The following is a 23,846-nucleotide window of genomic DNA, read 5'->3' on the forward strand; positions in this document are numbered from 1 at the left end:
TTTTCACTTCTAACAAGATGTTAATTGATGGACTGGACTCCATCGGTTGGATTACTTGTGGATTATTGTCATGCTTTTATCAGCTTTTTGGACTCTCATTCTGACGGCACCCATTCACTGCAGAAGAACAAACTCATTGGATGGCTTGAGGATTTTTCCTTTAATGTGGATTCAGCACCCCGGACAGCGACTAGCGCACCAGATCCTACTACAATTTGCCATTGTTGTATATCACAAAGCATATTGTGTAAAATAGTTTGTAATATGGGTGTAACTGTTTTTTTTTTTTTACCATTTTCTACTGACAGTGTAATGAAATTATGGGCCTGGTGTAAATCTGGCCAACATGAATATAGCAGGTGTGAAAGGTATTTTAATATGCTCTAAAAGCTAAAAAATAAAATAGCATATGCAGTAGATATAAATAGTATTAGAGGAAAAATATAAAAATATTTGAATAGAAAAATTCAACTGGTTGAGTCTTTGATGAATGGAGCACAATAACAAGTTCACAATTATAGCAGCGCTCTCTGGAATATTTGTTTTGGGTATCTCCCAAAGTCCCAACGTGTCAAACTGTTTTTGATCAATGTTATTATATAATTACCCCGTTTTGGCTTTCATTACAGGATGTACAAACATCATGATGGAAGTAGGTCTTCTTAAAATATGCACTCAGAATCATGAATATAAACAGAAAGAGGGAAGGAGTAGGAAGGAAGGACAGAGGGGAAGCGGGAGAGAAATGAAGAGAGAGCATAAGCCTCATGAAGCAACAACAAAATAGCTGAAACCCAGAGGAGCCATCATCAGTGTCTCGGTATAGACACCCTACAACCCCATTCCCTGTGTCAGAAATGCTAGAAGTAAAACAACGTGCTGATATTAAATCTAAATTGAAGTTCCTGCATGAGGGCTGGCACCTTGAAAACAAAGAGGTAGATCAAAGGCATTTCCCCCTACATCCAGTATTATCTGGCTACATTAGCAGGGACAGGTCTTGATGGTTATATAAGGCTGATCGTATTAATGAACCAATTTGAGAATTCCAATCCAAATAATAAACAAACATGATACAGCCCACTACAAAGAATATATAAACATGATTCAGCCGACTACAGAGGTGCAAAAGCATTTAAATGATATTGAAAAATTATATTGCATTATATTATTTATAGAATATTAAGTGCACAAATATACATTCAAAAACAATATATACATAAAACATACCTGAGAAAAAGCATATAAATTAATATAACTATAGAATAAAAAAGTGTGCTGCATTATATTATTTTAAATAAATGGATAGTATAATAAAAATAAAATATATAATAAATGTAAAACATATTTACTTTTTAAATGAATATAAACCTACATGGTCATACTTCAATTTATGCACCAATTCTCACTATTAACTAACTATTAACTATGACTTTTGCTTTAATAAACTTATAATTTGCTGCTTATTAATAATAGTTAGGTTTAGGTATGGAGTAGGTTTAAGGGATCTAAAATTTGGGCTTGCCGAACAAGGCATTAATATGTTCTTTTTATTAATTACTAATAAGTACTAATAAACAGCCAATATGCTAGTAATATGCATGCTAATAAGCAACTAGTTAATAGTGAAAATTTCTCCCTAAACTAAAGTGTTTACATTTAATAAATGCTAGTAGACCAATGTTGAACAATGAAAGATGGGAAATATTTGAAATGTTATATAAATTATATAAAGTTTTTTTTCCAGTTCTGATTGCAGTTTTGATTAAATTAGTACTATAGAAATTATACACTTCACCTTCAATTTAAACCATCTATATGCCTAAACTACTATCTGTGGTTCAAGCTTCTAACCATGAATAGACCCTCTTATTCCTTGGTAAATAACTGTTGGTGAAATCCAAAATTCAGTGTCCTCCTGAAAGCTACAAGTCCCATTTGGTAAAGCCAGGACCATGCTACGTGACTGGGATAAGGGGTGCTTTTGTTGGAACCCAGTATTTCGCTTCTGCCAAACATTTTGGCATCAACAATTTGAGACAGACGAGAGTGTTCTTTTGGAGAGCTGTTTTCCTCCTTGATTTTTTTCCCCAGGTCACCTCTTTGCATAAAAATCAGTAAAATCAGTCTAATCATTGCCAAACCTTTCCATACTCAAACACTCAAACAATTGTTATTATATCTGTTGTAGTGATTTTACTTGGACAGGGGGATGGTGTTCTGTTATCTTCAGCTACACATTTTCTTCGTGGCCTCAGGTTCTTAGCAATATTTTAGCTTTTTCAGGATCAATTTATCTCTGGGTCTCCAGACATTTCTTTTGATCATGGCATAAGTCCTACAATGATGATACATTCCTGAATAGCAACAAATAGGAACAAATTCTGCATTCGTTGTACAGAGAAGGGCCATTTAATTCTGAACTGTCCGTAATCAACTTGCCATATAGCCAAAGAACACATAAGCTCTGTTCCAAAACCAAAGCAATTTAAGGCATCATATGCACATGAAATTGTTCCAGACGTTATCTTAATTATACTGCCTCCTGATAGTCATCTTAATTATGCTGCCTCCTAAGATACCTAATTTTAGCCAAATTCTAAGGCAGCATTGCATGGATTGATTCCAAAGGAGACGATTCCAGGAGGCAGGCCTCAGTGAAAATAATCCAAGATGACAATCGAAATGTTTATTACAAATAAGTCTCATTCAAACCTTGTGAAGCAGAAGTGTGCTCAAATCTTAAAAAAAAAATTTTAAAACAAAAAAGCCTTGTAGATAATTTAAAATAATGCAACAAATAGCCAGTTAAGTGTACTTAAAAGGAAAACGTCTTCATGACTATGCTTCTTAACACATTAAATATACTTTAAAAACATTTATTTTTTTAATAATCTTTTGCCATAAATAAAAAAACTATAATTTCATGAATAAAATAAAAAATAAAATCAAAATTAAATAACATAATATTATTACTACTACAACTACAATTAAATTTAAGTTTTAGTCTACCATAAATGCTCATCAGTACTGTACACTGAGAAAAATGGTAACATTTAAATTATCTAGTTTTATTTACAATATTGTAAAGTACCGCACAAAGCAAACTTCCAGCAACACCGCGATGATGTCATATTTTCCGCGCTCACCCAAGTGAAATTGCGGACGCGTCGAGTATAAAACAGCCTTGACACAGAGAAAGGGACCGATGGCCGGCCAGCTTGGGTTCGTCTTTGGGAGAAAAATTAGCAGATTATTATTATTTTTTTAATTTTTTTTGTATTGTTTTTATTTATTTTATTTAAATGTGTGTGTACTTCTAACATGTTTAGTTGGTAAAGTTAATGTTGTAAATTCAAATCAGAGAGTCTTCCGTGTCTGGAATGGATCTATTTTTGAGTCTATAAGGTAACAATAATATAATAAGATAACCTTGTTCGAAATGGGTTTGGCTAAAAGAAAATGTTGGTTTTGTCTATACTTCTAGGTACTTGTACTATGTTGACTGGGTTAAATAGAATTGCATTACAAAAAAGAGACTAAAATACCATTTTCATTTGACTAAAACTAGACTAAAATGTCATCAGTTTTCATCGACTAAAAACTAGACTCAAAAGTTTTCATCAGTTTTCATCGACTAAAACTAGACTGTCAGTTTTCGTTGACTAAACTACACTAGACTAAACCACATGAACGTGACTAAAACTAATAAAAACTAAAATGACAGCTTCACACAAAGACTAGACTAAGACTAAAATTAAAACATGCCGCTAAAAACAACACTACTCATAACATTTTAGACCCTGTTTACACCTGTATTTAGCATTATCCACTTGCAATTAGAACTTAATACCAGGTGAAAACAGGGCCTAAGGAGGCGGGTTCCTGTGCAGGCAGAAAGTGGCTGACTACATTTTAGTATAGATCTTTAGGCAAACAAATGATCCGCACTGCGTAAAAGCTCAAAATACTCTAAAAGGGCTGAGGAAAACAGGCAAAAATATCTCATAATAAGGCTACGTATTTATATTATCTATAACGGCTCGACAGAGCTTGCTTACCTCAATTGTGCAGACTCGAGATATTTTAATGGTTCGCTTGGCTGAATTTTACAGTGCTAACAATTTGCAAGGGCAGGCGAGCTGTGGACTAGGGGTGAAATATGAAGGCTTTAGTGCTGGGTCCCTGGCTCTGCATTAATAATGGTGGATGAGCTGCAAGTGGAGGTGAGAAGAACACCATTTGGATTCTCACTGAGGAGAGTGATACTAAAGGGATCACACATATAAAACCGGCAGACATAAACACAAGTGCACTGAAAGAACCTCAGATTTAGAAACAGAACTTTAAGCCTGCACAAAAAAGGTTTAAACCTCCAATTTTCTGGATGTTTTGCACACAGTTATACCCATAATTCTTATGCCACATGTGGAGCTCCCTGGACAGACTTGCAGGCTTTACAATCCTATGGAAACTTGTGCTTGTAACAAAATTGGGCTTCTAAATCTTGGTCGACATAATTTACGGCTTCCGGAGCTTTCAGAGCAAGAGGATGTACAAATATTCTGACACGCCACATAATGAGAGAAGCAGCAGCAGTGGAAACAAACCACTTTCTGAATTCCGCCTTTAGCAAGAGTGGGATTATTTTCAGTTCACCAGAAACATTAAGATTAGCTCAAGCTGTGAGTAATGGTTCCAGGCATTAGGGGAAAAGGAAATAATGCCAGTGAAACCAAGAGCTCCAAAAGGAGAACACAAAGCAGTTTACAACTAGACAGCATCAGCCAGACCAGACTATGAATTGTTGGAAAAATCTAAATCAAACCTTTAGCAAAAAAACATATATGTGGCACTAATGATCACACAATGTATATACCACAGGCATCGCTAATGACATACTATGATTCAGACTTAAAAATAGATATTTCAGACTATTTCATGCCATCAACCAAAGTTAAAATGGACAAGACTGATTTGAAATGCAAGCTGCAGGAGTATCATTTCCCTACAGTCTATTTTGATGCAGTATAATTATATAACAAACAAAATTAAAGCCATAATTGATTTCCCTTGTGAAGGCGCATGGCATTTTGTTTCATAGTGCAGGTCTATCAAATATGTCTTGCCCTGTTTGTCAAAATGACCATCTGTTAAATTTGCTTAGATGTTAAAAAGATAGATGACCCAAAAATAAAAAATCATATCATTATTGGAAATGTTCCAGGGATGTAAAAGGTTCTTCATGGAACCATCAATGCAATTAAAGAACTTTTATTTTTAAGAGTGTATGTCATTCCAAAACTGTATAAGTTTCTTTGTTCTGCATAACACAAACATTGAATTTTCAAAGAACGTTTTTGTCCATTCAATAAAAGTCAAAGAGGTCCAAAAAATTTTTTTTATGTTTTATGAACAGCCTAAAACATCATCTTGTGAGTTGTGCAGAAGAAAGTAAGACAGGTTTGGAACAACATGAGGACTGAAAGAGAATAAATGATGATTGAATTTTCATTTTGGGGTGAACGATATATTGAAGTGGAATATTTAAAATCAAAAAGCAGCACACTCCAAAACAAAAAAAAAAAAACAAGACAAAATCAAAACATCACACAAACAACACAAAAAATAAATAAAACAAAAAAACCCACACAACACACATAAAAAAATCTTTTTTTTAAACGTCTCAATTCTATGTAAAACCTCCCCATGGGGATAGTTTTTGATCTGGAAGCTGAGGGCTTCCCTACATTCCACAGCACACTGGTATCACATTCTATGTTTATCTGAAACAGGTGGGCTGCCTCTGTAGTGAGAGTAGGAGAGCGTTTCCATGAGAACTGTGCCTGCTAAGTATTCACAGCCAGTATGAAAACTATGTGGCGCTTTACTAGTTACGCGGAGCCAGTATGAAACATTTAAGACGGAATGGTAGCTATATGCGTAGAGAATATAGTAACTCAGTTAAACCGTTCTAGTACAAGAGTAAAGTCAATCTTACCTGCTCTGACAGACACAAGTGCGTTAACAGAGGCTCATTTTGTTAGGTATAGCTCCTTTATAAGCTGTGAAAAATTTGACAAGCAAATTTGCACCTGAAAAAAATTATGTATGTTTAAATAAGGAATGTCTATACAGTCTTTAATAAATTTGGGAAATCTGAACGTGATAGTTTCTTTTCATAGAATCGTCAGTAACCTGAAAACATGGAGGCTGCGGTCTGTTACTCATTTGTTGCAATCGATTCGCTGGGTTTGTGTATATTAAACCTGCCGACTGGTTGGTAACAATGAATAATAGCTACTGTATTAGTTGTATTGTAATGTGGAGTGGTGAGTAAATTCGTTGTACTTACAAAGACGGTGTGTGGATTCCTGTAGACTCCCAACACTCGCTGTAGACTTGCTCTTCTGTAGTTCGGTTTAATTCACAGGGAATGCGCTCGCTGCGCGCGGCTCAAGTCTCCACGGAGCAGCGGTGATGCGCGCGAGCTGTACAGCGGTGGCGTTCTTGATTTGACAGGTCAGACAATGAAGACAACTAACATAAACACGCACAATCCAATCAAGTTGTAGACTCGAGGCGAGGTGGATTTATGAAACTATATCTCGCGGCGAGACACAAGAGCGACTTCAAGATGAGACGTGTCTTAAAACCCGAAATCGAATACAAGCAACAAACGAAAGATGTTTAGTAACACCATATGCAAAAAAAACAAAACAATACAAAAAACTATAAAAAAAAAAAACAAAAATCCAGCAACCAAAAATTAAAGGAAAAAAAGAGTGCTGAAAAATAGGCGTTCTATGCAAAAAAGCGGAGACTATTTTTAACACTTGGGGGGAAGAGTAAGAGAAAAGAAAGCGTATTAGGAGAATGATCAGAGCCGCACATGGACGTGTGGCGCCAGAGGGAGTGAATGAGAAGATGCTAACTATACACTCGCATCATCAGCCCCGTCATGAGGATCGAGGAGACGGGCGGAGTATGCTGGAAAAGGTAATATGGAAATGAACACTTTTTCCCCCCGGCGATTGGGATTATTTAGAAAGCCGAGACTGGGTGCAAAAAGCAACATTTTTTCAGCAGCGTGGACTGCAGAAAGAGAGGAGGGGACATTTTGCTATACAGGTTCGCAGGAGTGTCGCTAGCAGGCAGAGCGAGCCAATACGGGACGATAATTCATCAAATTGGCACTGATGTAGCACAGACACATTAGAAATGCTAATTACTTTGGCTAGAGCGTAAAAATACGTGCACATCAGAAGAGCTAAATCAATTTTGTAGCCTCAACGTTGTAGCCTCTGACCCCTCTGGTGTCCACTGATTCAATAATGATACCTAGGTAACAATAACTGGTCCGAAGCAGTTGACTGAATCTCTTGTCAGGTTAGGTAGGCTATTTAAAAAGAAATTAACATATAGTACATTTTCTTCAGGTTTTCTCCCCTCCCAGTTCAGAATGTTTGTGTATAAAAAATATCTTCCTCTGTAATATATACAAAAGGTTGAAGAATGATCAGGTTGATTTGAAGAACTCCACTTCTGCACTTCTCAGTTTTTACATCACAGCAAATCTGGTTACCTGAAGGCAAAGTCCCTATTGGCTGTGAAACTAAATTATCATACTAAGAAAAAAAAACATTAAACCAGTCTAAACTGGTTTGATGGTCTTAGCTGGTTTCTCAGTCTCCATGTTGGCTGATTTTAGAGGGTGTTGGGCACTTTTAAAATTTTAAGTCACCCCCGGACCAGCTTGGCCAGGCTTGGAGACCATCACAAACCAGCATTGGCCAGCAAATCTGGTTTAAAATAGCGGTTTCTCAGTCATGTTGGCTGATTTTAGAGGGTGTTGGCCACTTTTCAATTCAAATAAATTTATTTCTAAAGCACATTTAAAATCAACCTTTTTCATTTTTAACATGGATTTAAATTTGTCTAACGTGGAGGCAGTTCTGATGGGTAATGGCAAGCTGTTCCAAGGCTTGGGACCAGCTACTTCGAAGGCTCTTTCTCCCCTGCATTGCAGACAACAAGAGATGACCATTCTGGGATCTAAGTGATCTAGAAGGATTGTAGGTAGTGATTAAATCAGAACGATACCTAAGGGCGGAGTTGTTAAGAGCAGCAAAGTTCAGCAAATCTGGTTTAAAATAGTGTTATCTTTAACCAGCCTAAACTGGTTTGCTGGTCTTAGCTGGTTTCTCAATTAACCTTTTGGCTGATTTTAAAGGGTTTTGAGCACTTTTCAACTTTTAAGACACCCCTGGACCAGCCTGGTTAGGCTTGGAGACCATAACTGCAATAATACTTTTTGTATTATGTATTTATTGCAGCGCAGTCACAACAGTATAAACAATGTAATAATATTAAGGCCCTTAATTTATATTACTCCACTTGTACCCTAAACCTGTGTCCGTCCAAGATTCTGTCAATGAGAAACCTTGTTTGCTATCTAAATCTTTTGCCAGCTTTAGTACATTATCCAACTTTCAATTTGCATTCCCAAATTCAGTTGGTAAATTGGCTGCATTACATATTGTGTTTTTACACATTTTTATGTATTTACCTAAATTTCACTAAGACACCCCCAGAATGCTCATTTGGATGTGCACATCTGTGCGTTTGTGTTTTAAAAGAGCCAGTCTGAGAGTCATTCACACTGGAAAAAAAAAACATTCCAGAGAACTAAAACGGCATCAAATGTGAATATCCAGCTCACAAAAAATTAGCCTTCATGTCATATGTCTTTCGCAGGAATAGTATATTTATCAAGCAACTATTTCTTAATTTTGTTCCAGCAAGTATTTGTTAATACAAAGCTACAAAATAAAAAGGAACTGCGTGTACACAACAGACACAGACATTGTAGAGTGTTATAGACTTTATCACATCTAGAAAAGATTATGTATGCAAAATGTAACATATGCAGCAAACGAAACAGTTATGGGTCCTATTAACCTATATATTTCTGTTCTGCAGGCATGAGTCATAAGCAAAGAAATATCCAACACCTTCCACTGACACAATTAAGCAGATCTCTCCTGCCATCTACAGTTCAAACTAAGATATAGCGTATTATGTGACCAAATTTCTTGAACAGACATAACAGCAAAAAATATCAATTTCAGTTTTCCTAGCTACGAACTGAATTGCCATTAGGTCAGTATAATAAACAGCATACCATTAAGAGTAAAGGCCAATAATAGATACTCTCCATAATAAATTCATTTAAATCATAATTGAGCAAAGCATAAACTCTGTACAAAGACTGATGTTATTGCACCACCAACTAAATTACAGTTTTGAATTCCACTCCATGCTAACAAAATTAAACAAAGTTTAATTTTTACAAATTTCTTTTGTAAATTTTTGTAAATTTTATTTTCTGATGCAGAAAAGCTAGTTCATGCATTCATGACCACTAGACTGGACTATTGTAATGCACTGCTAGCTGGTTGTCCTGCATCCTCAATTTAAAAGCTACAGGTAGTCCAAAATGCAGCGGCTAGAGTCTTTACCAGGTCAAGAAAATATGATCATATTACCCCAATTTTACAGTCTCTGCACTGGCTACCTATTAATTTCCGTATCAGTTACAAAATATTATTACTTACATACAAGGGCCTTAATGGTTTATCTCCTGCGTACCAAACTAGTCTTCTATCATGCTACAATCCATCACGCTCTCTAAGGTCACAAAACACTGGACTTTTGGTAGTACCTAGAATAGCAAAGTCCACTAAAGGAGGTAGAGCTTTTTTGCATTTGGCACCCAAACTCTGGAATAGCCTCCCTGATAATGTTCAGGGTTCAGACACACTCCCTCTGTTTAAATCTAGATCAAAGACACATCTCATTGGCCAAGCATTCAAATAATGCATCTCATAATTTTGTACTGCAGTTATATCTGATCAAATGCACATTATTATTATTTTTTAGCTTGGGTTAAACAAATCAATTTTGTTTGGTTGGAACAGCAGCTACGCTATATGTCTCTATTTGTTTCTCTGTTTTTGCCACGGGATGTCACTAGGATTTACACAAGCTCCAGTCTGGATCCAGAACACCCCTCAGAGGACCTCAGATGATGCCAGCCCTGAAAAAACATACAGAACTACCACATTTTGCTATAAGTTTGATTGCATCATATAATAATTGTTGTTAATAGTATTCATCATCTGTTTGATTACGTCTTTGATAGATTTTTCCGTACATTTCTGCCACATGTACATTAACTGACAGTCACCACTGATAAGCTACTACTAAATATATTGTAGAAACTAAATTTTCTGTAAAGTTGCTTTGCAACGATTTGTTTCGTGAAAAGCGCTATACAAATAAACTTGAATTGAATTGAATTAAAATTCTGTCGGCGCGGACACTGAATCCACATAAAACACCTCCCAAAAAACCGGGCCTGGATGAGGTAAACAAGTCACGGGACAGTAAAGGCTCGCGAAAGCCTATCGCAACAGTGACGTCACATCAGAGAGCGCCCAAAACACCATAGCATCCGGCTGCGATTGGCTGATCGAAGAAGCCGACACCCCTCTGATTGGCCGAGAGCGGAGCACTACTGTAAACCACCACGGACAACAACAATATCCGAGCCGAAATGAGATCATACACACTGTAGTGACTGGAAATTTGCCACTCTACTGCTTGCGGCGAGAAGACAATCACTTCGACTAAATGTCACGAAAAACGGGATCTTTTTTCCATTATTTTTGGCCGACGACGTTTTCAGATGAGCATGACTCAACCTTAGAAATATGAAACTTATATAAAGTAGCAATTACAGCTATTGTTGTTGTTTGGGTGTGTCACATGCCATGAGGCAAAAAACATATATTGAGAACTGGAGAAGCAACTCGTAATCGTACTGAAGATAAGAAGGAATAGCATCTAGTGCCATTGACAACTCAATTCCGGAGAGACAGATATATTCATATCTATTGTCCTGGAATTCGTCCAGATTCACAGGTATGCATTTAGGAAAACCCGTCAATGTTAATTTCAATGTAAAAATAATAATAAAAATATATATAATCATTAAAAACAATGTCTTTCGAAATGTTGACCATGTAATAAAAAGTATTAGATCATTCATTGTTTTAACACCTTGAAAATTACAAAAAAAAAAACAAAAACAAACTACAACAACAAGATCAGACAATGGATAACACATTACATGACCATCAAGATGATCCCAGCACCTGGAATAACAAAAAGAAAGGAAGAGGAGAGACAATCAAAAACCAAGGACAACATCAGGATCAAACCTTGCCAAACATTTCTCCTCAAGGTGAGAACTTCAAAGAACCACGCTAGACATTAAACAGGTCACCGTTTCAGGGTGTGTATCATAGATTGACCTAGATTTAACACAAGTTTCTGTTACCATGTGACGACGTGCTTTTGCAGGACGTGTGCGGCTCTATTCGGAGTCTCAGGTGTATACGGTCAGCCGCTGGCAGGAAGCAGAGCCCCAGGATGGAGCATTGGTGGAGGAGAACGGGGGATTGAGAGATGCACTTCCATTCAGAGGTCGTTCTCAGTCTGCTCCTGCTGCGCTGTGGAAAGCAAAGAAGTACGGACGGCAGCTGAGGAGGATGAGCGATGAATTTGACACATGGCTTGACAAAGGAGTGAGTGTGCTACATGGTACACAGAATAGGTTTCTGTTTGAAAGATTGTGAACTAAACATTAAGTTGTTTTGCTGTTTTTAGGAAGTCAAAAGAGTGAACAGCCAGAAACAGACCTACCGAGGATGGTTCTCATTCCTCTGGAGTCCCAAAGAAGAAGAGGGCAGAGAATGAAGTAGTCTTGCTTTAACAATGCTTTACACACCATTATAACAGTTACCAGACAGCTGCTCTCAGATGAAGGCTGATGTGATCACCATCATGGCCTTTTTGTAATTGATGTGCTCAAACTAGTGCAAAAACGGTCATCTGAGAGAATGGGGGAAAAAATGCTGTATCACAATTCACCACTGCAATAACATATGTTTAATTAAAGGTATTGTCAGTGTTTCTTCAATTTGACAATCTTAAAAGGGACAATCTCCTAAAATGCTACAATTTATTGGAGAATCTTTCAAAAAGATTCTTTTTTTCTGATTCAAAAAATGAAACTCTATTAAAAAACTATTTATTGATATGTATTAAATTCATATTTGACAAAGAAATGTGTTCTAAGATGTATTTTATAGATGGATATATAGATGTGCGTTTTGTTGTACTAAAGGCTGGAGCGGTTGCTTGCAAAATGTAAATATAATTCAAGAACTGTGACACCGGATAAAGTAAGTTGTGAAGTACAGGTCAGTGATGGTAATGATAATACGGGTAAATTTATTTCAGTTCATTTTTGCTACATCTCAGGTTTGTTTGTTTTTTAATGCCAGACTTGTGGTGAATAACTAGTAAGATTGGATGAAATCATTTGTTCTGCCATCTCTTTTATGCTGACTATACTTGGAAATGTCACCAGGAAAACAATTCCTCACTGCCTTTCATGTACATATCTCCCCTTTGTAGAGTTGTCTGTAGTCTCTATTGGATTGTTTTCTTTTTATATTCCATCTGCTTTTCTTGTATGTAAAACAACTGTCAGTTTCTGCCAAACTTGTGGGGAGGCAAATATGTGCAGATGGACAAGTTCTGTTTCTGTACTATCAGCCTTGCCGATTCTTTCATTCCTTTTTTAAGCTCCTTGTACATATTTACACTTGTTAACATAGATTGAGTGGTGGATGAACTGTTGAAATACTTTTCAAACAATCACAAGTTTTTAACATTTTTTTCCTATAATTTTGTGGTAAAAATAAAAGATTTTCTGGCTGAATTTAGTGTTATGTTAATGGGTCAAAGTGTCTGATAAAAAACACTTATATAAAAAACACTATAAAAATATATTAAAAATTCTTCTTTTCATTTTTTTTTTATTTTTTTACATTAATTATTAATTCACAAATGTGACCCAGTGCCACAAAACCAGTCATAAGGGTCAATTTTCTGAAATTGAGATTTTTACATATTCGGAAAGCTAAATAAATAAGCTTTCCATTGATGTATGGTTTATTAGGATCGGACAATATTTGGCCGAGATACAACTATCTGAAAATCAGGACTCTGAACATGCAAAAAAATCAAAACACTGAGAAAATCGCCTTTAAAGTTGTCCAAATGAAGTTCTTAGCAAATGCATATTACTAATCAAATATTAAGTTTTAATATATTTACAGTAGGAAATTTACAAAATATCTTAATGGAACGTGATCTTTACTCAATATCCTAATGATTTTTGGCATAAAAGAAAAATCAATAATTTTGACCCATACAATGTATTTTTGGCTATTGCTACAATACACCCCAGCGACTTAAGACTGGTTTTGTGGTCCAGGGTCACAAACATAATTTTTTGGTGGGTAACCACATTATATGAACTGAATTAAAAAGAAAAATTCTGAAAACATGCGCATCCCTGGTGTATTAAAGTCATTGCATGTAAAAAATAGCATTTTTATGTTTTCTTTTTTTAAACAAAAACATGCATCACGTCATTGACTATTTACAATGATAATTTTATACGCTGAACACACATTTTGCCTTGGGATTAATAAAGAAACTGTCATATCTTCAGGGTTAAGCTACTTTGCTTGAGTCTCGTTTACAAAACCTTGTTCCGCAGTTAAGGGCATCCAGCCTCACTATATCCATCTCACTTAGCTGGAAGTCAAATACCTGTGCATTCTCCTGCACTCTGCACGGCTGCGAGGACCGCGGCAGAACTGAGATGCCTTGCTGCACAGCCCACCTCAGGAGAACCTGGGCAGGGGTCCGACCACAGCTCCTCACTATATCCATTACCTCACCATCACCCAAGACACCCCCATTACACATCCAATAGTAAACATTAAACCTAAAACCGAAATACATAAAGTACATAAATCCCTCGGTTTCCTCTGGATTATCTTAGGTTGACACTCGATCTGAGGGACACTTGGGGCCACTCTGCAACTCATGAGCAGCTCCCAAATGTGCTTTGCAGTGTAGTTTGAAACCCCTATGGCCCTGAATTGGCCGCTGGCATAGAACTCCTCTAGGGCCGCCCAGCTTTGTGCTCGATACTCTGAATGACGAGAATCCCCTGGGTCAAGACCCTCCACCCCAGGCCAGTGCCAATAGAGGTTGATGTATTTACAGTCTAGTTTCTCCAGACTCCTCAAGCAGCCTTCCTTTGCCTCGAGCTCTTTGAGGACTTGCCCTAGATGTGCCTCATTTCCATAAACTGCACCTGATCCAAATACAATATAATAAGATAAGATCCCAAACCCAAAAGTGGCAAAACCAAAAATTACAACAACCACTCCTGACATCAACATTACTGACAATACTATCATTTTCATAATACTGCAAACAATTCAGTGCTGAAAAACACGAAAATTGTTCGTAGTTAAATTCTGAGAAGGTACATTTATTTATTATTTTCCTGATCTTGTATCTTTGGCTTGCTGATGAACTTATTAACAAAAAAGCTAACCACAACAACTCATACGTAAAGGATTTGTCATCAAAATCATAATGACAACAACTCATACGCAAAATAATCTTCATCAAAATAAATAATGACAGCCACTCATACGTAAAGGTTTTATCATCAAAATCTTAGAAATGTGATCAATTACAATTAGTTTAGCGTATTGCTATGTGTACTAATAATTCTGTTTTAAAGGTGTTGTACACAGGATTGACACCGAGTGGTTGTTCAAAGTTTATACTCACGCACGTAAAGCAGTTGACCGGAATGTCAGAACGCCTCAAATTCAAAGCGCGCCAAATTGCTACAGGATCCCGTGACGTCGTACATATGTTGGAGATCCTTCCTGAAAAGTAGTGACAATGGTTGCAGTGCAGGGGTCCTTTTCGGGCAACGAAGGGCGCATTTACTGACGCTGTGGAAATTTCTATGAATGGTGTGTGTGTTCGGAGAATATGGGCGTATGGAATATTGCAGAAAATAGCTATACAATGAGGCAAACAAATTCACGACACAGGAAAATTATTAAATAACCACCATGTTGCCTTTAAACACAAACAAATAAGAAAAACACATAAATAAAAAAAAACATTAAACACCACAAAAAAAAAATATCAGACAATCCAAAAAAACTATAACATTTATAAGAGACTACACGTTGTATTTATTACATTCTTACATTTAATACTGCAATGTTGAGAAGCTGTCTGTCAGAAAGTAAGAAAATGACAAGAAGCTATATAAGACTGTGCATTTCTAGTGTTCTCATAATTTTGATTATTCTTTATATGAACTTCTTACCTGCTGCTCTTCTAATAGACCAGATAAACAAGTCCTAACCTCTCACATCTGCATATTTAATCTGTTGTCACAGGATATCCTACTCAAACCCAACGTTTCACTTACTACTGTCTGTATGACATTCTCTATATGATTTAAATAAAATAATCTTGTTAATTTGTATATGGGTCATTCTCAGGAAACGGTGTGTGCCATAAATGTACAGGACAAAAAAAGGTCACAAATTTACTCAATAATAACTATATTTTGTTCAGTTATAAATAGATGGTTATTGCATTAATAAAAACATAGGAGGACGACCCTGCACCACAATATTAAGATTAGTGGTTAATAAATACGAGTTTTTTCAGTTATAAATAGCTGGTTATTGCCTTGCAAATCACTGCATAATTTCAACTCAAAATTATTTAGAAGTTTGGAATTTATATATAGACATGTGCTTATGTTAAAGGGATGGTGATCAGTGCAGCAATTCTATAATTCTTATAAGGTGGTGACTGGAGTGTTTCAAATGAGGCACGTGGCACAAGAAGGGGGGAAAGAAACAAAAAAGTATGAAATACAGTTTATTAAGTGTATAACCATTCCTCCTCTTGAAATAGCTGATTCGAGATGACTACAGGGTGTCAGTGTGGTTCTACTTAAAGGCTGTGAGAAGAAAAGGTAAATCACACTTTAAAAACATTTGATGGACATCATGAAACAACTGCGTGGACTATCAAGATCAAGTGTTTCAGGAACAGTGTGACTGTTCTAATAATATCACCAGTGAAAAACTGAACTCAAATAGGCTCTGCTAGCACAAGAATACATACAATAACGTGCAACGTGACGAACAATCCAGCTTGTAATACTACTTACCTTCACTTTTAACTCACCCATCCTGATGAGCTACCCAAAGCTGCTAGAAATATTCAAAACAGAGCATCAAACATTCATTCATCTTGGCCAGGGGTCATTGTAGAACAAAAAGAAGATAAAGTGACTGGAATTTACTGAGGTTTAAATTAATGCCTTTGGCCTGGCCTTTTATACAAAGAATTCAAGCGGAAAGTGCAGTTTTTAAACGAATCTATTTGGCACTTTACACATGTGTGATCAAGTCAAAGGACATTTCTATTATACGAATGACAACGTGAGCGACAGAGACATGAGGTAGAAATTAAAGAGACTCAATTAAAAACGAGTGACATGAAAACGTTGCGTCTAAGTCAGTCGAATTTTTATTCAGGCGGCAAGATGACAGCGACTGGTAGAACAGGAATCTTTTCATAGGTTAAAATCAAAACAAGCATAAGTTTCGAACCTGCTCGAGTGGACAATATGATCAAGAGAGCGGTTTCGGATGAACAGTCGAGAAAACAGGCTTTTTTACAAACGTACATTTTAAACAGAAGTGTACGCTAACAATAGGCAAACAGCAGTAGTACAAGTAGGACAGGAAACAATGTTAAGTATTCAGTAATATTTTCAATCACAAGCACGTCCATTATAATGTGATGTCAAAATAAGTCTTTATAATCTTTAAAAACTTTCTCTGAGTCTGCGAATCAGCTATTTGTCTAATACAACGAGATTTCAAAATACAGTGTACATATTGCACTAATGATTCAGTGTTGCTTTTAATTTATTAGGCGGTTGGTCGGTCATTCGTTTCCTTTGACCGGTGGTGCTTTATCCTAGGATGCGGCAGCGGATCCGAAAGTTGAACGGCTGGTAGATGCGATGTGCTCGGTTAGCCGGTAGGATGTGATTGGTTGATCAGTCAGTTAGCATACAGTTCCGCCCACAACATCCTCTTTACCCATTTCCTCTCCGTTCCTTCCCACTGGTCTCACTTACATCCAACATTACTTCTAACAACACCATAGCAAAAAAAGAAATTATAAACTTAAAAAAAAAGACAGTATAAAATTTTTTTCCCTTAATGAAAATTCAAATTACCTCCAAACGGTATAAAATTTTTTTCCCTTAATGAAAATTCAAATTACCTCCCAATTAACTCGTCTCATGCAAAAGAAAGTGAAAACTAAAACACTTGAATATTCTTAAATGCCAAACAGAAAACAAAAGTAAACGTTCAACGACAAATTTCTTGTTGGGTAGACTATGTTGAAATATCGATGGGAAAAAAGTATTATAATAATTAATATATATATATATATATATATATTCAAGCGTTCTTTTGTATTTTCAAAGTGCATGCCAAAGTAAAATGAATGATTTGATAAAAAAAAAAAAAATTACTTAAAGAAAATACTCAAACAATATGCCTGGCAAATATAATACAACATAACATGCTATAAATATTCATGTTCATTTAACTTCCTATTTGCTGTTCCTTCATCGGGCGGAGGTAAAATTTATTAGTTAAATGAGTACAGTATTAGCTGATTGACCCGATATCTAAAATCGCTACAACTATCACAGAATATTACATAAAAGTCACCCCTAACTCCCTGATGGTAAGCCCCTCTTAGATTACTCAGCTCCTCGAAAATAAGGGGACGGACAAACTTCAATGCTTAGTAGCTACGGCTGAAGCCATTGCTGTACTTGTCCTCCAAATAATCATCCTTATCAAAGCCTGGGCTGAGAGAGTAGCGCTGATAGTGGGAGGAAGGAGCGGCGGGAGGGGGAGGGGGCACAGAGCTAGCGCCGTTGCGGGCGAAACCCCGGGCAAAACCGGCAGAAGAGGGTGGAGGGGGAGGCGGAGGCAGGAGAGAGCGGCGACCGCCAAGAGGGCTGCGCTCACGGTAGTAGCGACTGGCCAGAGGAGGCGTGACCGGCCGCTGAGGGGGCGGAATGCACCGGTCGTATGGATCCCGATCATAAAAACGCGGGGATGGCGCAGCATACGGGTCGTGACGAAGGCCCCTCTCATACACATCTCGCTCATAGTAGGCGCGGGGTGGCGGCGGTGGAAGAGGAGGGGGTGGAAGTCGGCCACGAGGCGGATAGTAGTCACGGGGCGGCTGGCGTGGGGGGAGAAAGTGAGGATGGTGGTGTGGGTGAGGTGGATAGTGATGCGGCGGAGGAGGAAAATAGTCCTCCTCTCGGTCATTTCTGGATGGGTTACTGCGTGAGAGGGACACAAAGATCTTTTGGCCCTCCAATCTGGAGTGGTTAAGCTTAGAAATGGCATCCAGAGCCTCGCTTTCCCTCTGCATGTGAACGAATGCATAATTCTTCACAATATCGCACTCCACCACCTTGCCAAATGGCTGGAAGAGCTCCTTGATTTTGGCAGCGGTGACGCCTTCGGGAACATTGCCCACGTAGATCTTGGTGGCATTGCGTACCTTGGTGGTGGCGTACTCAACAGTGATGCGGGAGCCGTTGACCTCGTGCTTGTGCAAAGCGGAGACAGCCTTCTGCGCCGCCTCTTCCTCATCCATGTGCACAAAGCCATAGTTTTTCAGAATGTCACAGTCGGACACTACGCCGTATTTCTCAAACAAAGCACGGAGCTCGTCTTCTGTGGTCGCTGAAGCTACATTGCCAACAAATATCTTCACCATTTTGGACAGGAAGAACAGCAGTGTGTTCTGGGATCAGTCTTTGGTTGATTCGCAAGTGCAAGGTATCGAACAATGAAGTTCCTAAGGAAAAAAACAAACAAACAACAAAGTCAAATAAACAAGCAAAATGTATGCAAATCAACGTTAACAACAATTTCAAATGCAAAGCACACAGGATAAACCACAACTTCCCTGTTCCCATCAATCATTTTTGCATTAATATTCAATAATAATTAAGGGTTAAATCGTAGGAATACAAGTCAAGATATGTATTAATAATAATGGATATTGTACTCAAACTTCACATTGGGGCCTTCATAAACCCGTTGGGGTTTTTGTAACTATTATAAATTATTGGCATTATTGCAAAATGACGGATTCATTAGAAATGATTACATAAATTACAACACGGCTGTTCTAAATGTTAGCAATTTAGCCACCACGCTACAAAAACACTTTACCGCGACTAACCAATCAGAATCAAGTATTTCAGAGCGTGCGTTATAACTAGGGCTTGATGGTTTTGCTTTCAGGCTACACCGCGTATAAAATGTGAAAATTTCAAACACGATTTACAGTCTTTTGTTATCTTATTATGTGGCCAACATTAACATAAAACGACCAACATCAAAAAAATACAATATCTAAAACCAAATTTATAAAAATAGCATCTATTCGCGCCAGACTGAGGAAAGCATCCAAAAGCTACAGACCTAACAACACCAGACTAAGGAAGTAACGTTAACTAAAATATTTTAGTGCGTGAACACCTTACAGCTTAAAAAATAATTTACGCTAAGAAAACAATCTCGCATTGTAAATAAATCTGTGCGATTAAATTACGATATTCTCGGTTCACTTGAGGACGACGTTCCGTATAAAGACTATCGGACAACAGAGTGAATACATTTTCTGCTTTATGATATTTCAAACGGTGGTGGCGTACTTAAAATCGACGGGTAAAAAACATCTGAAATCGCTCATAAAGTGTAATCTTTAAAACGTACCTTCAAAGCGCAACTATACCGAAGACATGGGTAAGCTCGCTGATAATGGATGATGACGGTGTCAGTGCCTCGTTTGAGGGCTGGGGGAGGGTCACATAAGCGTGAACAGGAACAGGCCGAGAGTTGGCGCCTCCTACCGTTTGGCCCCAGCTGGTGATAAAAAGTCCCTATCACGTGAACCGGTTCTCGAACAATTTGCTCCAAACGACAGGCTCAAATGATTCCGTGGCTATTACGTAATCGCGTAATAACGTCAACATGGGGTCCCTTACATATCTGTAACATTTTGAAGTGTGTTGTAAAATGTACGTATCAAAAATGTGATATTTTCACTATACTTTATTTATAAAATTTCTGCTTTTCCGCTGTTGGAGTAACTTACAGTTCGACCCTCATACTCAAAAACCGGTCGGACTGATTCAGTGTGATCTGTGATCCGACTCGAAATAATTCGTTCACGAATCGGTAAACACTACCACAGATGTGCACATGACAGAGGTTGCATCCGGTGGCATTTTTTTCCTTCCTCTGATTGTTAAACTTAGTTGACAACAAAATGCGCAATTATTTGTACTAGACATAGCCTAATTTATACTGCACAATAATTTACAAATACGGATTAAATCTGCTGTTGGGTTAAGATGCATTCTCTTTTCCTAACCTGGAGAATCTCAAAACATTTTGCCAACAAATGAAAACTGCAAACATTTAGAATAGCATCATAAACCAAGAATAAACTGTTTTTCACTATATAACTAATATATAATAAATATGTTTAACAGATCAGTAATTAATGTACATTTAAACTGAAACATGTAAAGATATTAATCCAATTAATAACATTTAAATGTACAATTAATGACTTGGCATAATGGTAAAAGTAACTGTTAAATGTTATCAAATGAACATCACTAAGGAAAGTGTTACCCTAAACCAAACAAACAAAAATTGACACCTACATTGCGAAGTTTCCAAGTGCTCTCAAATGGAAATATTTTAGAAAGTAATTTTATTTGTATTGCATGCTCTTTAAATCAATTAAAGAACAGCAGCATATTCCAAATGTTGCTTGAAGGTGAAACAAAAGGAAATAAAACAATGCACTAAAATAAAAAGAATACCGTTCGTGACAAACTGAACACAAATCATCCAAGGTCTGGTTTATTCATATAATAATATTATTAATTATCTTCTCCAGAGAAAGGCAATGAAACACAGACTCATTCCAGTGCAGCAGATTGGATCCAACCAGCAATTCTTAATTACACTACAATCCACCAATAATTACTTAATTGGCCCTTAATTACTCTCAGATATATAACCCCTGCATTAGAGGAAAAAACAAAAAAAACAAAAAAAAACTAATTGTCTGGGCATAGAGTGCTAAGAGGTGATTCACCTCCAGTGCACCAAGGGTTCAAGTCAAAACTTCCATTTCAGCTCAGATAAGACACTGTACTGTGATGTAGAAATGGGGCAGAGGTAACAGATTAGCTACCATATCATTGGCTAGATCAGAACCGATCAGAGCATGACGAGTAGATATGAAAATTCAAATGATGGCTCTACTGAATGTGCCTAGCCATTTGGGTCTCAATTTCATGTTGTACATTCAGAGCATCAAACTGCCAATCCATCCATCTCTGCTCATCACAGCTAACCTGGAATTGGAAGTAAGATCAAGTAATGTGGTGGTTTACCATAGTTTGTATTTGGGGATCAACAAGGAAAAAAAAAAAGAATAAGGACCAAGATATAGATGCAGATTTACATAACAGTACATGACATTAGCATGTATAAAAAAATTAATAAAAAAACAAAAAATTACTGGCAAACAATTCCAGTTTATGAAAACCAACGTCGTCTCATGGTCTCTTAACTTTTTCTGAATTGAGGACAATTGTGAGGTCCAAGGAAAACCACATTTGAACAAAATTGTCACAAATAAAGATGACAACAAAGCATTCGAGGGGGGTAAGGAACAGAAAACCCAAACCAAGACAGAACACCTCCCCCCAAAAATAAACCCCTTGAAAAATGTCTATATGCACAAATGTCCCCCATGAACCTGCCTTACACCTTTTCCCCCTTTCCAGCCTCAAGACTCTTCATTGCTGCCGTAGAGCTCAAAACTCCAATGATTTTCCTCACAGTGCCTCCTCATTCCCAACACATGGTCTCCAGCTGTTCCTCAAGATCTTTTCCACAGAAACGATAGTCTTCCTCACAGTTTGAGCTCATTGGCGATCTTCGAGGCGATGTTCTTGAAGGCCATGGAGGATCCGGAGATCCTCTTGAAGCGCACCCCGTTGAGCGAGAGGCGAGGTAGCTTGCACACCTCCATCTCCCACTGGACGAAGTTGTCATGCGCGTGGTCGCCTGTAATGCAGAGGAGCATGAAGTGCTCGCGCAGCTCGTACTCGCAGCTGTTGGAGTCCAGAACTTTCTGGATCTCCTTCATCATTTCCTTGGGCTCCATGGAGGAGGTGGTCTTCATGCTCCAGGTGAAGCGGAGGGAGCGTGGCTTGGTGTCCTTGGAGGCCTGGGTTGACGAGGGTGTGCTGGACACTGGAGAAGTGGAAAAGGAGTCCTTGTTTTCATCGCCAGGCAGTCCTTGGGTACCCTTCTCCATCTTGTCTGCTGTGCTCAACATCGGTCTTTGGTGAAAACGATGAGAGGAGAGAGGCACAAACAGGAAAATGAAGGTGAACATGAGGAAGACAAGGAAATGATAACAGACAGAAGAAGCTTGGTTGATTCAAACTAGTTATTCTGCTTTAACACATTTAAAAGTTTAAATCAACACGATTAAATGTTTTTATCATCAACACAAAACACCAACAATCTGTAACTATCGTTAAAAACAAAAAAAAAATCAAAAAAAAATAAACAAAACATAAAACCTTAGTGCTTTTTGGGGGTAAAAACAAAAACAACAAAGTATACAAATATAAATAAAAAACTGTTTAGAAGTGTAAAAATGTAAAATTTATTTATGACCTATTTTCATATATTACGAAATTCTTGCATGTAAAAAAAAGAAATGCACTACCGCTTAAAAGTTTGGGGTCAGTAACATTTTAGGTAATTATTTATTTTATTTAGCAATGGCACGTTAAATTGTTTAAAAGATATTTATAATGTTACATAAAAATCCCTACTTTAAATAAATGCTGTTCCTTTGAACTCTTTATTCACCAAATAATTTGTAATTTTTAATTTGTAGTATTAATGTTTGTTTTACTGTATTTTTTATTAAATAAATGCAGCTTTGGTGAGCATAAAAGACTTTCCAAAACATTTTTAAAATCTTACTGACCCCAAACTTTTGAATGGTAGTGTACATTTGATTTTCTCATGTTGCAAGTCATCCAATGTTTCAAAAGAAAAATACCTAGTTTAATTTATATAAAAATTCTTAGTAAGTTATGATTCAGTGATTTGAGCAGTACGCTTTTGTAGATAAATGATTTTTATTAGTCAGTCGATGTCCTCACCTGCTGGCCTCATCTCGACCCTCTCCCTCATACGGACTCCTCAAAGAAAACCAACAAGTTTAGTCCCTCAGTTCAAGTTATCTTATTGCTGCTAGCTAAGTATTAGTCCTGTTTAAGTAGATTTTGGTATCAATACCTAATTATGCTAATAAAACTTAACATATCTGAGGCAAAATCCATAAAGCATCTGTTTACAGTCCCTTCACCAACTTGACCATTTAACTTTAAACTCTAAACCTTGGGATCAACACACACTCACTTAAGCCACTCTGTATTTAGCATAAACACCTGAGAAAAAAAAAAAAAAAAAGGGGACACATGCTAGTACACCAAAATTAGGATTTAAATATTCATATTCCAAATGGCCAGCAAATATCTGTCAAAATGCAAGTTTGGATTTTCTTTGTGTACATGATGCAGTTTGGTAATGTAAAAGCATATAACATTTTTAATGACCCCAAAAGGAATCCAA

General features: G+C 37.2%; 5 protein-coding genes across 6 annotated transcripts in view; 1 reads left to right on the forward strand and 4 right to left on the reverse strand.

Moving 5' to 3' along the window:
• slc8a4a (solute carrier family 8 member 4a) overlaps nt 1–6,695 on the reverse strand; it is a 67,511-nt gene extending 60,816 nt beyond the window's left edge. The window contains exon 1 of the mRNA XM_042710943.1: nt 6,356–6,695. The gene's annotated coding sequence lies outside the window, so the exon portion shown is untranslated. The remainder of the gene's footprint in view (nt 1–6,355) is intronic.
• A 4,473-nt stretch (nt 6,696–11,168) lies between these two features.
• Nucleotides 11,169–12,853, forward strand: bada (BCL2 associated agonist of cell death a). Its single transcript, XM_042710944.1, has 3 exons — nt 11,169–11,308; nt 11,428–11,651; nt 11,734–12,853. The coding sequence occupies exons 1-3, from the start codon at nt 11,179–11,181 to the stop codon at nt 11,821–11,823; spliced, it is 444 nt and encodes a 147-aa protein (XP_042566878.1). The 5' UTR covers nt 11,169–11,178; the 3' UTR covers nt 11,824–12,853.
• Nucleotides 12,854–13,500: 647 nt separating this feature from the next.
• Nucleotides 13,501–16,231, reverse strand: zgc:110782 (uncharacterized protein LOC541358 homolog). The gene is given in 3 exon segments (XM_042711475.1): nt 13,501–13,944; nt 13,947–14,305; nt 16,228–16,231. Coding segments are annotated over 3 exon segments (654 nt in total). The 3' UTR covers nt 13,501–13,653.
• A 990-nt stretch (nt 16,232–17,221) lies between these two features.
• Nucleotides 17,222–20,025, reverse strand: zgc:77262 (uncharacterized protein LOC402952 homolog). 2 transcript variants are annotated; one of them, XR_006153026.1, is made up of 3 exons: nt 19,878–20,025; nt 17,341–18,951; nt 17,222–17,293 (listed from the first exon to the last, which is right to left on the reverse strand). XR_006153026.1 is itself a non-coding variant. In XM_042710945.1 (2 exons), the coding sequence occupies exon 2, from the start codon at nt 18,868–18,870 to the stop codon at nt 17,875–17,877; it is 996 nt and encodes a 331-aa protein (XP_042566879.1). In that variant the 5' UTR covers nt 18,871–18,951; nt 19,878–20,025; the 3' UTR covers nt 17,303–17,874. The 2 variants fall into 2 exon arrangements, 1 of the variants encoding a protein (XP_042566879.1); XM_042710945.1 differs by lacking the exon at nt 17,222–17,293 and having other exon boundaries at nt 17,303–18,951.
• Nucleotides 20,026–21,689: 1,664 nt separating this feature from the next.
• mark2a (MAP/microtubule affinity-regulating kinase 2a) overlaps nt 21,690–23,846 on the reverse strand; it is a 36,442-nt gene continuing 34,285 nt past the window's right edge. Inside the window, 2 exon segments of the mRNA XM_042710946.1 lie at nt 21,690–22,534; nt 23,375–23,413. Coding sequence (XP_042566880.1) covers nt 22,102–22,534; nt 23,375–23,413 — 472 coding nt within the window. The 3' untranslated portion in view covers nt 21,690–22,101.

Source organism: Cyprinus carpio, chromosome A21, assembly GCF_018340385.1.
Source record: "Cyprinus carpio isolate SPL01 chromosome A21, ASM1834038v1, whole genome shotgun sequence".
NCBI lineage: Eukaryota > Metazoa > Chordata > Actinopteri > Cypriniformes > Cyprinidae > Cyprinus > Cyprinus carpio.

Bases quoted from the DNA above. Each gene is read 5' to 3' on its own strand.
- zgc:77262 (XM_042710945.1), bottom strand. From the start codon at position 18,870: ATGGTGAAGATATTTGTTGGCAATGTAGCTTCAGCGACCACAGAAGAC.
- bada (XM_042710944.1), top strand. From the start codon at position 11,179: ATGGATAACACATTACATGACCATCAAGATGATCCCAGCACCTGGAAT. The intron at 11,309-11,427 runs GTGAGAACTTCA...GTGCTTTTGCAG, and splicing joins GCCAAACATTTCTCCTCAAG to GACGTGTGCGGCTCTATTCG. The intron at 11,652-11,733 runs GTGAGTGTGCTA...TGCTGTTTTTAG, and splicing joins ACACATGGCTTGACAAAGGA to GAAGTCAAAAGAGTGAACAG.